Source organism: Poromitra crassiceps (genome assembly GCF_964638095.1).
Source record: "Poromitra crassiceps genome assembly, chromosome: 29".
In the NCBI taxonomy this organism is placed as follows: domain Eukaryota; kingdom Metazoa; phylum Chordata; class Actinopteri; order Beryciformes; family Melamphaidae; genus Poromitra; species Poromitra crassiceps.
This window is the reverse complement of record NC_139641.1, coordinates 17,820,549-17,834,052: the sequence shown is the minus strand read 5'-3', so window position 1 is coordinate 17,834,052 and position 13,504 is coordinate 17,820,549. Positions and strand designations below refer to the sequence as shown.

The 13,504-nt window shown below is 42.6% G+C and overlaps 1 protein-coding gene across 1 annotated transcript in view; it reads left to right on the top strand.

Annotated features, from left to right (window-relative positions):
• The window catches only part of LOC310800114 (CUB and sushi domain-containing protein 3-like), a gene marked incomplete at both ends in the record, with an annotated part of 662,783 nt that overhangs the window by 271,446 nt on the left and 377,833 nt on the right, over positions 1-13,504 (top strand). Inside the window, 3 exons of the mRNA XM_083662685.1 lie at positions 2,124-2,248; positions 8,781-8,902; positions 13,262-13,365. Coding sequence (XP_083518811.1) covers positions 2,124-2,248; positions 8,781-8,902; positions 13,262-13,365 — 351 coding nt within the window. The remainder of the gene's footprint in view (positions 1-2,123; positions 2,249-8,780; positions 8,903-13,261; positions 13,366-13,504) is intronic.

Genomic DNA, 13,504 nt, shown 5'->3' with positions numbered 1-13,504 from the left:
ACACGTTCCACTTGACAAGCGTGGCACGTGTAAAGTAAAAGGAGCGCTTTTGAGAGTAGCTTATGACAGTAGCTTATGACGGTATGCATGCTCACAATAAAATATTCAGTAATTTAGACAATCTAGTTTGTCGTGCACCAGACACATTCAACAAAATGTAATATTCATATCACATACCATATCAGCCCTTTCAGGAAAGGAGGAGATAAATGTTCTGTTTTAGTCAACCTTCTTTGACATGTCGCATATTTTCATATTTTGAATACTTTTTTTTGTCTGATGCAATTTAGAGAATGCTACGAAAGTGACCTTGTGCAGCTGATAGTTTTGAAAACTGTCACACAACACGTGCACTACATATTTTGTTAAGACAGGTGCTACAAATACGATTATAATACTGTATGCAGGGGCTGTTAAAACTTTTCAGCTCAACACCAAAAAGTTAGATATTCATAAATTCAGTGTCACCTTGCAACCCAAGCGTAATAACGTATACAGCACTTTTATTTTCATCACGTGGGACTGCGGCAGAAACACGACCAATTTGATGCATGAATCCAGAGACACTGGCTAAGAGGAACATCCATAGAAATATCAACCCAGCTCCAAGCTGCCTACCAACACGAGGGTCACAGGTTCGCGCCCCTGTGTCACCTCCGGCTTGGTCGGGCGCCCATTCAGGCACGATTGGCTGTGTCTGCGGGTGGGAAGCCGGATTGAGGGTCTGTGTCCTGGTCGCTGCACTAGCGCCTCCTCTGGTCGGTCGGGTGCCTGGTCAGGGCGGAAGGGAACTGGTGGGAATAGCGTGATCCTCCCACATGCTACATCCTGCCGGTGAAGCTCCACGCTGACAGGTGAAAAGAAGCGGCTGACAACTGCGCATGTGTCGGAGGCTAGTCTACGGCTCTCCCCAGATCAGCAGAGGGTGAAGCAGCGACCGGGGCAACAGGGGGAACAATCACAAGTACAATTTGGGAGAAAATGGGGGGACGTTTTTATCCAAGTTAGTCCTCAATGTGGTGAGAGATAGCATTTTATCCAAGCTAGTCCTCAGTGTGGTGAGAGATAGCATTTTATCCAAGTTAGTCCTCAGTGTGGCGAGAGATAGCATTTTATCCAAGTTAGTCCTCAGTGTGGTGAGAGATAGCATTTTATCCAAGCTAGTCCTCAGTGTGGCGAGAGATAGCATTTTATCCAAGCTAGTCCTCAGTGTGGTGAGAGATAGCATTTTATCCAAGCTAGTCCTCAGTGTGGCGAGATATAGCATTTTATCCAAGTTAGTCCTCAGTGTGGTGAGAGATAGCATTTTATCCAAGCTAGTCCTCAGTGTGGTGAGAGATAGCATTTTATCCAAGCTAGTCCTCAGTGTGGTGAGAGATAGCATTTTATCCAAGCTAGTCCTCAGTGTGGTAAGAGATAGCATTTTATCCAAGTTAGTCCTCAGTGTGGCGAGGGATAGCATTTTATCCAAGCTAGTCCTCAGTGTGGCGAGAGATAGCATTTTATCCAAGCTAGTCCTCAGTGTGGTGAGAGATAGCATTTTATCCAAGCTGATTGCTATTCAGAGAAAGCAGAGCCCCAGGGTTTGTCTTCCAACTTTTGATTGAGAACTGGCTAAAGCTCTGGGAAGGAGGCAGTTAGATTTAGTTAGCTGCCACAATTACCTCCATTCTCAATCTGCTAGATTAGAGATTAGATTGGGAGTTCCTGTTGTTTTTTTCATGTTCATGTGAGAGATCACTCTCACGCGCCACTACTAGTTCTGTTTTGCAATACAGTGTAATTTGGCATTATATTATATATATAACACATTTCTCAGCTGATGTAAAAAGGGTGCTTATTGCATTAAAGTCACTCTGAAATGAGAAATGTCTTATTCACATTTGTAGCACCTTCAATTTTGTTATTCACCTCATTCAAATGATCATAGCACTTATTTGACACTTATGAAGACAATTCATTTTTATAGGAAGGACAACTGTATTGTTTTGATAATGAATGCATTTCTTTCATTCATTCATTGGATTCATTGTCATTGATGTAATAATGGATGTGAAGTGCCTCACGTGTCGTTTTTTTTTTATTGATTGCTTTTCACATTTTAATTATGTTTCTCTTTTCAGCATTGGAGCCACTGCTCAATTCACCTGTGATGAAGACCATGTGCTGCAGGGTTCCAAAACCATTACCTGCCAGCGAGTAGCCGAGGTCTTTGCTGCTTGGAGCGACCACCGGCCTGTGTGCAAGGGTGAGCGAGCGACAGACAGAGAGAGAGAGAGAGAGAGAGAGAGAGAGAGAGAGAGAGAGAGAGAGAGAGAGAGGCGGGGCTTCTGAAGAGCTAATAAAGCTGCTTGATGAAGGCAGTGCCTCTGGATATGCGCTCTGTGCAGATAGAGGAAGGTTCAGTTCTGTTCATTATGTATGAACGCCTGTGTGTGCTGCAGCACTCTACTTCTCATTTCATAAATGCCCTGCCTGTTTTGTTACGTTTCATAAGAGCCAGAGCAGCTTTTAGGATGTGATGAACAGTGTTGGGGTAACTCATTACAAAAGTAACATATTACATGTAATATATTACTTTTAGCAGTAACTCAGTAATATAACTTATTACTTATAGGATTTCAGTAATATTATACCAGTTACTTTGTCAAGTAACTCAAGTTACAAATTGAGTTACATTTTTTCTTAATCAAAGCACTTATTTAAAAAGGACAATAATTTCCTAATCAAACTGTGTGTTTTTATGCAAATAACCACTATAGATGACAATAACAAAGGAAAACAATAACATTTAGAATTTTGGATTGTATACACTGACTTCAAGGCGGTTGAAATTATTTTTCAGGATGGTTCCGGGGCGGCCATGTCATTCTGCTGCTGCTGTTGTTTTGGTCAAAATAATCCAAAAAAGTAGTGTAATAAGTAACGAGTTACTCTACACAGACAGTAATATTGTAAAGTATCTTATTACTTTAAAATTAAAGTAATTAGTAATATGTAGTATATTACATTTTGAAAGTAACTTGCCCAACACTGGTGATGAATGGAAACACCACACACTGGTTTAGATACCTGCAAGTCAGAAATTATGTTTGATCCAGGATTCATGACTTTGTAGTGCTTCCAGATGAGCATGCTTTTTTATGTTTTTGCTGAGCCCTCCTCACTCCAAGCATCTCATTTCCAGATTTGTACATCTGTTTGATAGCTGCACCATGGCCTCTACTGAGAGGATTAGAGAAGCATGCAGGGGGAACTTGGTATTGAGTTGTCTGACATTATATGGGATAGGAGTCTGTCTATGATACAACTCTGCTCAGTTAATAGTAGACACCAGCTGATCCAATTTAAAGTCGTTCATCGTATTCTAAGCATAAGTTGCATAAGATCTACCCTTCTGAACACTGTGCGATAGGTGTCAGGTGTCAGAGGGCACGTTATCTCATGCCTTTTGGTTCTGTCCTTCACTAGCGGGATTCTGGGCCAGGATATTTGACTCGTACTCTAAGGCCTACAAAATAACCCTGCAGCCGGAGGCAGAACTCGCCATCTTTGGCTGCTCGGAGACCTCTCTGAACTTCCCTGCAGCTGTGCAACAGTCTCTGACACAGGGGACAACTGTCCCCGAAAGACTAATTCTGAAGGAATGGAAGTCTCCCTCTTCACCTTCATTTCAGTTGTGGTTAACGGACAGGGTCTCTGTTATACAGATGGAGAGACTCAGGTTCCCGAGGACCAACTCTCTCAAAAAGTTCTCAGTCGTCTGGGACCCGTTTCTGGCCTATATCTTGACGAGGTCAGGGGTGACGGGTGACTCGCGGACCCTTTGCGTGGGGCTCCACGCACAGCATCTTCTAGAAGACTAATCTGGCAGAAATTCTAATGATTGACATCTGTCTCCCCAAAACAAAGCCCATACTCCTGGGTGTATGCTATCGTCCTCCACAGCAATATTCCTTTTATGACCTTTTTGATGATGTCTTGTCAAAGTGTCCTAATTTGCTGAGCAGAGAATGCATATATGTTGGTGATTTCAACACAGATGTCACAAATAAATCCTGTGCCACTTTCAATGGGCTAGACAGGTTTAGCAGGGCCTTCGGACTTACTCAAATGATAAATGAACCCACACGAATTGATGACTCTTCTTCCAGCACCATTGATTTAATTCTAGTTTCAGACACTGACTTTATTTCTCAAAGTGGTGTTTTGACATACGGCATTAGTGATCACTTTCTTACCTACTGCTCCAGGAGAGCTCAACGAGTAATATTCAACTCTCACAAATCTATCACTGCCAGATCCTTTAAGCGCTACTCTGTGGCTCAACTTTGCGAAGCTGTACAAAAGCTAGACTGGTCCCCAGTTCTTAATTCTGATGACATCAATCAGGCATGGGGCAGTTTCAAAGGGCTTTTTCTTTCAGAACTATCAGAACTCAGAACTATCAGAATCAAGCAGAGATCTAATGTATGGTTCACACAAGCAATTCATGAAGCTATCAGCGCCAGGGACAAAGCCCTGTCACGTTTCAAGCGGTCAGGTAACCGAGCTGACCTCCTTCACTTTAGAAGGCTCAGAAACCAGGTTCAGCGCAAAGTGAAGAAGGCCAAGTCCAGTTATTTCTCTGAACAAATCAGGGAAAACAAGGACAACTCCAAATCCTTATGGAAAACCTTGTCTAATCTGGGCTGCACCACCAAAGTTAAAGCTCAGAGTCCTTGTATCTCCTTAGATATTGATGGTAATAGGGTGTACAACAAAAACCTGATTGCAAATCATTTTAATTCCTTTTTTACCTCTATAGCCAAGAAACTTGTTGCATGTCTGCCTGTAGTCCCTGTCACCTATGGGCAGAATGTACTTCAAGCTTTCTACGACCGCCTCGGTGTTAGTCCAAGCAGCTTTTCCTTCAAGCCAGTTTCAGTTGACAACATAACTAAAATCTTAAAGAGCCTTGACACCAACAAGGCCACTGGGCTTGACAACATATCGGCAAGGTTTTTAAAAGATGCAGCCGAACTGATTGCACCATGTGTCACACACATAGTCAATCTGTCGCTTGAGCAAGGTACTGTTCCCTTAGATATGAAACATGCTAAGACAATCCCTCTTTTTAAGAAGGGTAACAGATCTGACCCAGGAAACTACAGACCCATCTCCATACTTAGTGTCACTTCCAAGGTACTAGAGAAAGTAATCCATGAACAACTTTATGGGTACATCAGTGACTCCAAACTACTGTATACTTTCCAGTCGGGCTTCAGGAAGTCCCACTCAACTGACTCATGTCTTCTATACCTGACTGATTTCATCAGATCTGAAATGGAAGTTGGCAAACTTAGTGGAATGATCCTAATTGACCTTCAAAAGGCATTCGACACAGTTCATCACGGCCTACTCTTTAATAAACTTTCAGCCTTAGGCCTAAGCCCCTCTAGCTTAAACTGGTTTAGGTCCTATCTGTCAGATAGGGACCAAATTACAGACTTTCAAGGCCATCTCTCAAAGGCTTTGCCTGTGACTTGCGGCGTCCCGCAAGGAAGTGTCTTAGGCCCTCTGTTGTTTTTAATCTTTATAAACGACCTCCAAGCTGCTTGTTCTGTAAATCTGTTCTTGTACGCAGATGATTCAGCCATCCTAGCCTCAGATGAGGATGTGGTCAAGTTGAATGCCACTCTCATCAGAGAATTCAACAACGTTAAGACCTGGCTCTCTGATAACAAGCTATCCCTTCATACGGCCAAAACTGAATATATCTTGTTTGGTTCCCAGCCCAGATTACACAAACTTGGCTCACCCAGTATTTCTCTTGGGGGCCAGACCTTTACTGCTAAACCCTCAGTCAGCTACCTTGGCTGTCTGCTAGATCGCAGTCTGGGCGGCGAATCCATGGCTCTTAAGACGATAAGCAAGGTGAATGGCAGAACCAAGTTCTTGGCCAGAAAAGCGCAGTTTCTGGACCCGGATAGTCTTCACCTACTAGCAAATTCACTGGTCTTATGTTGTTTTGATTATGCGATTGGCTCATGGTACGGTGGCCTAACCATAGCCCTAAAAAAGAAGCTGCAGGTTTCTCAGAATAGGCTAGTCAGGCTTGTCTTGGGGCTGTCTGCGATGGACCATGTTGGTAAGCTGCATTTCCGGCAGTTGGGTTGGCTCCCTATGGCAGCCAGGTCAGTTCAACTACAGCTGAACCAGGTGCTCTTCCAGAAACGTAGTGAAGCCCACACACACCTCACCAGAGCCAGTATTGCAGACCTGACCGTGCCCACGTTCACCACCGAAATGGGTAAACGCTCTTTTAAGTTTGGGGGAGCAGTTAATTGGAACTCTCTACCCCTAGCTATAAAAAGCATCTCCAGCCATCTCATTTTTAAGATAAAGGTCAAAGCATGGCTTTTAGATAATGTTTCAGAATAGAATCGTCACCTTTTTTTAGTATTAACTCTTGGTGTGTTTATGCTGTAGGTAGTGTAGCTTAGGATGCTTTATTTATTTTATTTATTGGTGTTAATTGGTGTATTGTATGTATTTGTTACTATGTTGTTTGTCCCAGTCCAGGGACCACAGTGGAAATAAGTCGAAAGACTTTCATGTGTCTGTATCCCTGACGCTCTGATAAACTTGTTGTAACTTGTTTTTTCCATGATTGACGTCTAATAAAATCAAATCAAATCAAATCAAGCATATAAGCACTGTATGTGGCTGGTAGCACTATATTGTAACACTGAATGCCCTTAGTATATATATATATATATATATATATATATATATATATATATATATATAGGTTTTTTTCCCTTTTTATGCCTCCGCCGGCAATAGCCAGGCCGGAGGCATTATGGATCCGGGTTGTCCGTCCGTACGATGTTTGTTAACGCAATATCTGAGGAACGCCTTGACGGAATTTCATCAAATTTGCCTCAAACATCGACTTAGACTCAAGGATGAACTGATTAGATTCTGGTGGTTAAAGGTGAAAGGTCACTGTGACCTCTCAAACGCCATTTTCCAGCTTGTTAACACGATATCTCACCAATGCCTTGACGGAATTTCATCAAATTTGCCTCAAACATCGACTTAGACTCAAGGATGATCTGATTAGATTTTGGTGGTCAAAGGTCAAAGGTCAAGGTCACTGTGACCTCTCGAACGCCATTTTCAAGCTTGTTAAACGCGATATCTCAGGAATGCCTTGACGGAATTTAATCAAACTTGTCTCAAACATCGACTTAGACTCAAGGATGAACTGATTAGATTTTCGTGCTCAAAGGTCAAGGTCACTGTGACCTCACGAATGCCATTCCCAAGATCGTTAAAGCGATATCTCAAGAACGGCTTGATGGAATTTCTGCCAATTTGGCTCAAACGTCGACTTGGGCGCAAGGATGAATGGATTACATTTTGGTGATCAAAGGTCAAGGTCACTGTGACCTCACGAACGCCATTCCCAAGTTGGTTAACGCAATATCTCAAGAACAGCTTGATAGAATTTCTTCTGATTTGGCTCAAACATCCACTTGGACGCAAGGATGAACTGATTCCATTTTGGTTATCAAAGGTCAAGGTCACTGTGACCTCTCGAATGCCATTTTAAAGCTTGTTAACGCGATATCTCAGGAATGTATTGATGGAATTTCTTCGAATTTGCCTCAAGCGTCCACTTGGACTCAAGGATGAACTGATTAAATGTTGGTGGTCAAAGTTCAAGGTCACTGTGACCACACACACCCAATTTCCAAGCTCTGTAACGCAACATCACAAGAGCGCCTTGATGGAATTTCTTCCAATTTTCCTCAAATGGCGATTTGGACTCAAGGATGAACTAATGGTGGAGGCATAAGTCCGCGTTGCGGTCGTTCTAGTCTTTTTTCCCCCTCTGTGTCTGAGCCTGTTTTTGTTTTCTTTCTTCGTGTGTTGTTCTGTAAAATGTTAAAATGTAAAATAAAAAAAACTTTAAAAAATCAATGAATGGAAACGCCACTAATATACCTTCTCTCTATTCGGGCACACAATACATTATTACATTTCCTTTCTGTTATAATATGGTGCAGGAGTATTACTTTGCCTTCTGAACAGCACGTTTTCCATCAGTCTCTAATATTGTGAATTTAACAGTCCCCTATTAGGGCTGGGTATTGGCAAGGACCTCACAATACAATACGCATGACGATACATTGCGATACAATACATATTGAGATATATTGCAATACTCTACATAATTTACTGAAAATTAAAAAATTTAGCTGAAAATACGACTCGCTGTGTACCACCCAGGTAGTGTAACAATATGTACATCACTTTATATTGATAACAGTGGAAAAATGGAGTCAAAACGACGAGTGTTGAGTGTGTTACTGAATGCACTGAAATAAAAAGTATTCTTGTTGTGTCACTGAACACACGGCTGTGCAAAACATTTATATGGCGATATATCACGATATTTTTCTGAAATATCTATACAGTATTGCGGAAAAAAATATTATGATATATTGCTGTATTGATTTTATTGCACAGCCCTACTAGCTATGTCTTTCCACTGTAGCATTTGCTCCTGTTCTTTACTGATCGTCGTTTACTACCCGTGGTAGTGTAAAAATCTGTGGATGATTTATACACACACTTTAGTGAATGCAAAGAAAAACAGATCAGATATATATTTTCAGTGTCTCTTTTAACTGCCGCAGTTAAGTTGATAAAATGCACATTAGTGTGCATAATGGAAACATTGGTTTATATCTGCTATTTATGCACGCTTCTCTTTTCCCCTGTTGCAGTGAAAACCTGCGGGTCCAATCTCCAGGGCCCATCAGGGACTTTCACGTCCCCCAACTTCCCCATCCAGTACGAGAGTAACTCCCAGTGCGTCTGGATCATCACTGCCAGCGATCCCAACAAGGTAACAGAGCCAGGGGGGTTTCTTCAGCTCTTAACAGCCTGGGACACATATTACATATGATCACATAATATGACTTACTTAGTATAGTCTCACTCTGGGACCAGTCTAATGAAAACACATTGCTAACTGTTGTCATGTGGGAACCCACCAGAAACAGCTCTGTGTCCCATTTTGGATCCCCACACACAGAGCCTCGTTTATCTCATCTTCAGGCATCTCAATTGGCCACTTAGCCCAGGGGCCAGTTAGCCCGCAGGAGGCACAATCAACAAGATATGTAGCCAAATACACAGCTACAGCCATCATAGGGTTCCTCTATTGTTGCTGTATCTGACAAAACTAACAACTAACTAGTGCACAACTAATCTGTTGTCAGGAGCTGCTTAGCAAATGTAGGTTTAGCTCTTTTTCCCACGCCGCTTGCCCCGCCGGGGTCAGAGGATGACAAAGTCAGGACACTCACTCACTCACTCAGTCACACTCTCTCTCTCTCTCTCACACACACACACACACACACACACTCACTCACTCACTCAGTCACACTCTCTCTCTCTCACACACACACACACACACACACACACACACACACACACACACACACACACACACACACACACACACACACACACTCACACACTCAGTCAGTCAGTCAGTCAGTCAGTCAGTCAGTCAGTCAGTCATTCTCTCTCTCTCTCACACACACACACACACACACACACACACACACACACACAGTCAGTCAGTCAGTCATGGATGTTTAGTGAATAGGGCCCCTAGGTAGGGATAAGAAGGTGGTAGAGAGTCAGGATTCGAGTGGTGGGTAGGTAGAGCAGCGAGGGGAATGTGGGTGACGGGAGGATTTGCGTGTGTGTGGTGTGGGGGTCGTAGCTAAGGATATAAGAAGGTGATAGAGAGTTGGGGTTTGAGGGGTTTGAAGCTGACTTTGGCTCACTCATATTTCATCCACAGTGCAGACAAAGTACATTTCAGTGAGCTTCAGTCAGCTGGTTCATACAGGAGCGTGACCCCATTGACCTTGCATTCGATTTTGCCCAGCTTACCAGAGCTACTATGAGTAACAGCTGAGAAAGAACTCTACCGATCAACATCATCATTGCTAAGAGGCAAATAGGGCTGGACATTAAAAAAGTGTGAACTATCCCTTTAACATTGCTTATTACTCCCTATGCGTCGTGCACTGGATTGTATTTCAGTTGTGGTTAGGGTTAGGGTTACGCTGCCAGTCTGATTACTGTTGTTGGCATTTGTGAGCGGTCCTCCATTCATCTGGGACAACAACAAATTGAGAGAAATAATGATTGAATGTGATCAGCTATTCCCCAAAGTGACGGGGTCAAAGGTCAAAGTTGTTCTGCTAATAGTCATTAGTACTCTGCCTCATCCCATCTGGCTGAATCATATTCACTCTACTATCAACTCATCCTGCAATCCTGCTAATAATAAACAACGAACAAACGCTCATTCAGAACTCACTAGGACTGGCAGGTGCCATACTGTAGTCGAGCACTGCGATGCCCTCTACTCTGCAAACAAGACACCGACTTGGCACCCAATTTTTGTCCATTAGTGTTATTATGACAATTATTCTCACACGTGCATTGTAATGAGGTAGTTATGCACACATTAAAGGAACACGCCACCAATTTTCAATGTTGATTTATTTTGCACATAATCTCACACATATCCGAAAAGTGTAAACCGTTTTGCAGACAATCATTTAGTTTGACAGTTATTGAGAATTGATTTGAGTAAAGTTGTGGACCAGTGATGGAATTTCTGCATGAATGACAGCATTGGTCCACAACTTTACTCAAAGCAACTCTCAACAACTGTCAAACTAAATGATTGTCTGCAAAACGGTTGACACTTTTCGGATATGTGTGAGATTCTGTGCAAAATAAATCAGCATTGAAAATCGGTGGAGTGTCCCTTTAACCTCCACATGCATGCTGGAGGAACGGATGCCCAAGCTGAGCAGGGAGCAGCCATCATGTGCCACTCATCAGCATTATGTGACACACATGTCAGTACAACATCCTCAGCATATGTGACACACATGCCACTACATCCTTAGTATATGTTGGAGACTACCACCATGCTTCCTCCAACACATGTGCAATTGCCAGCCGCTTCTTTTCACCTGACAGCGGGGAGCTTCACCGGCAGCACATAGCACGTGGGAGGATCACGCTATTCCCCACCAGTTCCTTTCCGCCCCGACCGACAAGAGGAGGCGCTAGTGCAGCGACCAGGAAACGCATAGCTTTAATCCGGCTTCCCACCCACAGACACAGCCAATCGTGCCTGTGTGGACGCCCGACCAAGCCGGACGTAACACGGGGGGCGCAAACCTGCCATCGTGTTGGTAGGCAGGGAATCTACTGCTGCACTACCCAGACACCCTCAATGTGACATCATTGAAATGAGCGTAAGCTGTTGCCAGTAATCACTGAATTACATTGTTTGTGATGTTATGTACATTCGTGAATAGGCCGGTGACAGCTGACAGAGCTATATAAAGGTGACAGCTGACAGAGCTATATAAAGGTGACAGCTGACAGAGCTATATAAAGGTGACAGCTGACAGAGCTATATAAAGGTGACAGCTGACAGAGCTATATAAAGGTGACAGCTGACAGAGCTATATAAAGGTGACAGCTGACAGAGCTATATAAAGGTGACAGCTGACAGAGCTATATAAAGGTGACAGCTGACAGAGCTATATAAAGGTGACAGCTGACAGAGCTATATAAACACAGCTGACAGAGCTATATAAACACAGCTGACAGAGCTATATAAACACAGCTGACAGAGCTATATAAAGGTGACAGCTGACAGAGCTATATAAAGGTGACAGCTGACAGAGCTATATAAAGGTGACAGCTGACAGAGCTATATAAACACAGCTGACAGAGCTATATAAAGGGGATATATGCACAGGCAATTAATTATTTAGGGCTTTAAAATTGCATCTCACCATGACTGATTCTCAATGTGTGATTTGTGCTCTAAGGTGATGTGCAGCGATTCACTTTCCTCTCCAAAGAATGTTTGTTTTGCGCGTCGGTTGCGGGGGTACTGTATATGGGACGGGGTGTACGGGACGGGGTAATGGGACAGGGTCTACAGTATCTGTTAGAGAATGGAATTACCACTCCTCATCCGCTATGATAACTATAACAGCTTATATAAACCAAATGAACTTGAAACCAGGAGCCAGAAAGATGACTTATAAAAGTATATTTAATACCATACATTCTCCTATACACTGTGTTATAGAAGAGACTGAATCTCAATGTATACATCTGAAATGTCATACAGAGTCCCAATATTCAGCCATGACTGACAGATTGACATATGCTTTATACTGTAAGGCAGGACAGAGAGAAACAGAGAGAGGAGGGGGGGATAAATGTGTGTGCTCTGCTCCAGTCTGACAGGGAGACTGTTATCAATTGTTATGGTACATGATGCACTGTCCAAGGTTTCAGCAAAAGGAGAAGTCCTCAATGCCACTGGGGTGAATCTATATGTGTGAGATGTCATGTCATGTTAACTCATAGCATCAACAATTATGCGTATGCAACTATTCGCTTATTTGATTAGGAAATGCCAATGGAACTTATATTTTTCTCCAACAGTATCCGTAGAGTATCCGCCTATCTCTGTGAGCAGTGGAAAGAGATGTGGCGTATGAGTGGATTTGTCTTTTATGTTTGGTTCCCGTTTTCTCTCGTGGCATTCATGATTTGAGATTCAGGAATACTTTCTGCATAATTCATAAAAGAAAAGTAATAGAATGTTGTGTAATATATCATTGAAATATGTACATGTATAAGGTATTACATGACACAGGCTAGTACATAGCCTCCCTCACAGTGAAGCTGCTGCCAAAACACTCTCTCTAAGGGCAGCTTATGGAAATGAGCAGCTGTTTTGTATGTTATGAATTTCACGTAAACTAAATGCTGGATGATTCAATAATAGAACTTGAGAATCATTTGGAATTGCTACTCATCTGAGTGCGTTTAGCTTTATACCATTTTTAATGACATGTTTTTGGTGGTTTGGGAGGCGGTTAGTTGACTGGATGTCAGGCAACATCATTTTTTTAATATTGAATTTATTCATTGCTTTATTCCTTAGAAACAAATTATTTACCGTGTCAACAAATATATGCAAAGCATCTGCACGGTACATTAACAGACTGGGATATAATTGCTTTGGCGGGAACGTGCCTAGGTTTTATTACGTCTTATTAGCACTGTCTGCATAACTCAGTGCAAACAAAACCTGATTAAAGGATGGACTCTAACAGCAGCCTATCTTTCACAACAGGTGATCCAGATCAACTTTGAGGAATTTGACTTGGAGATCGGCTACGATTCACTAACCATCGGAGACGGAGGGGAAGTAGGCGACTCTAAAACAATCATACAAGTGTAAGTACTGCACGGCACGCGTGCTATTTGGTGCTGATTGGATACACATTGTGTCTACAGCTTGTCTCATGTATTCTGAGCTGTGACAGAACTCAATGCAAAGTACCCCGAATGAATTCAGTGACTGCATCATTGAAAT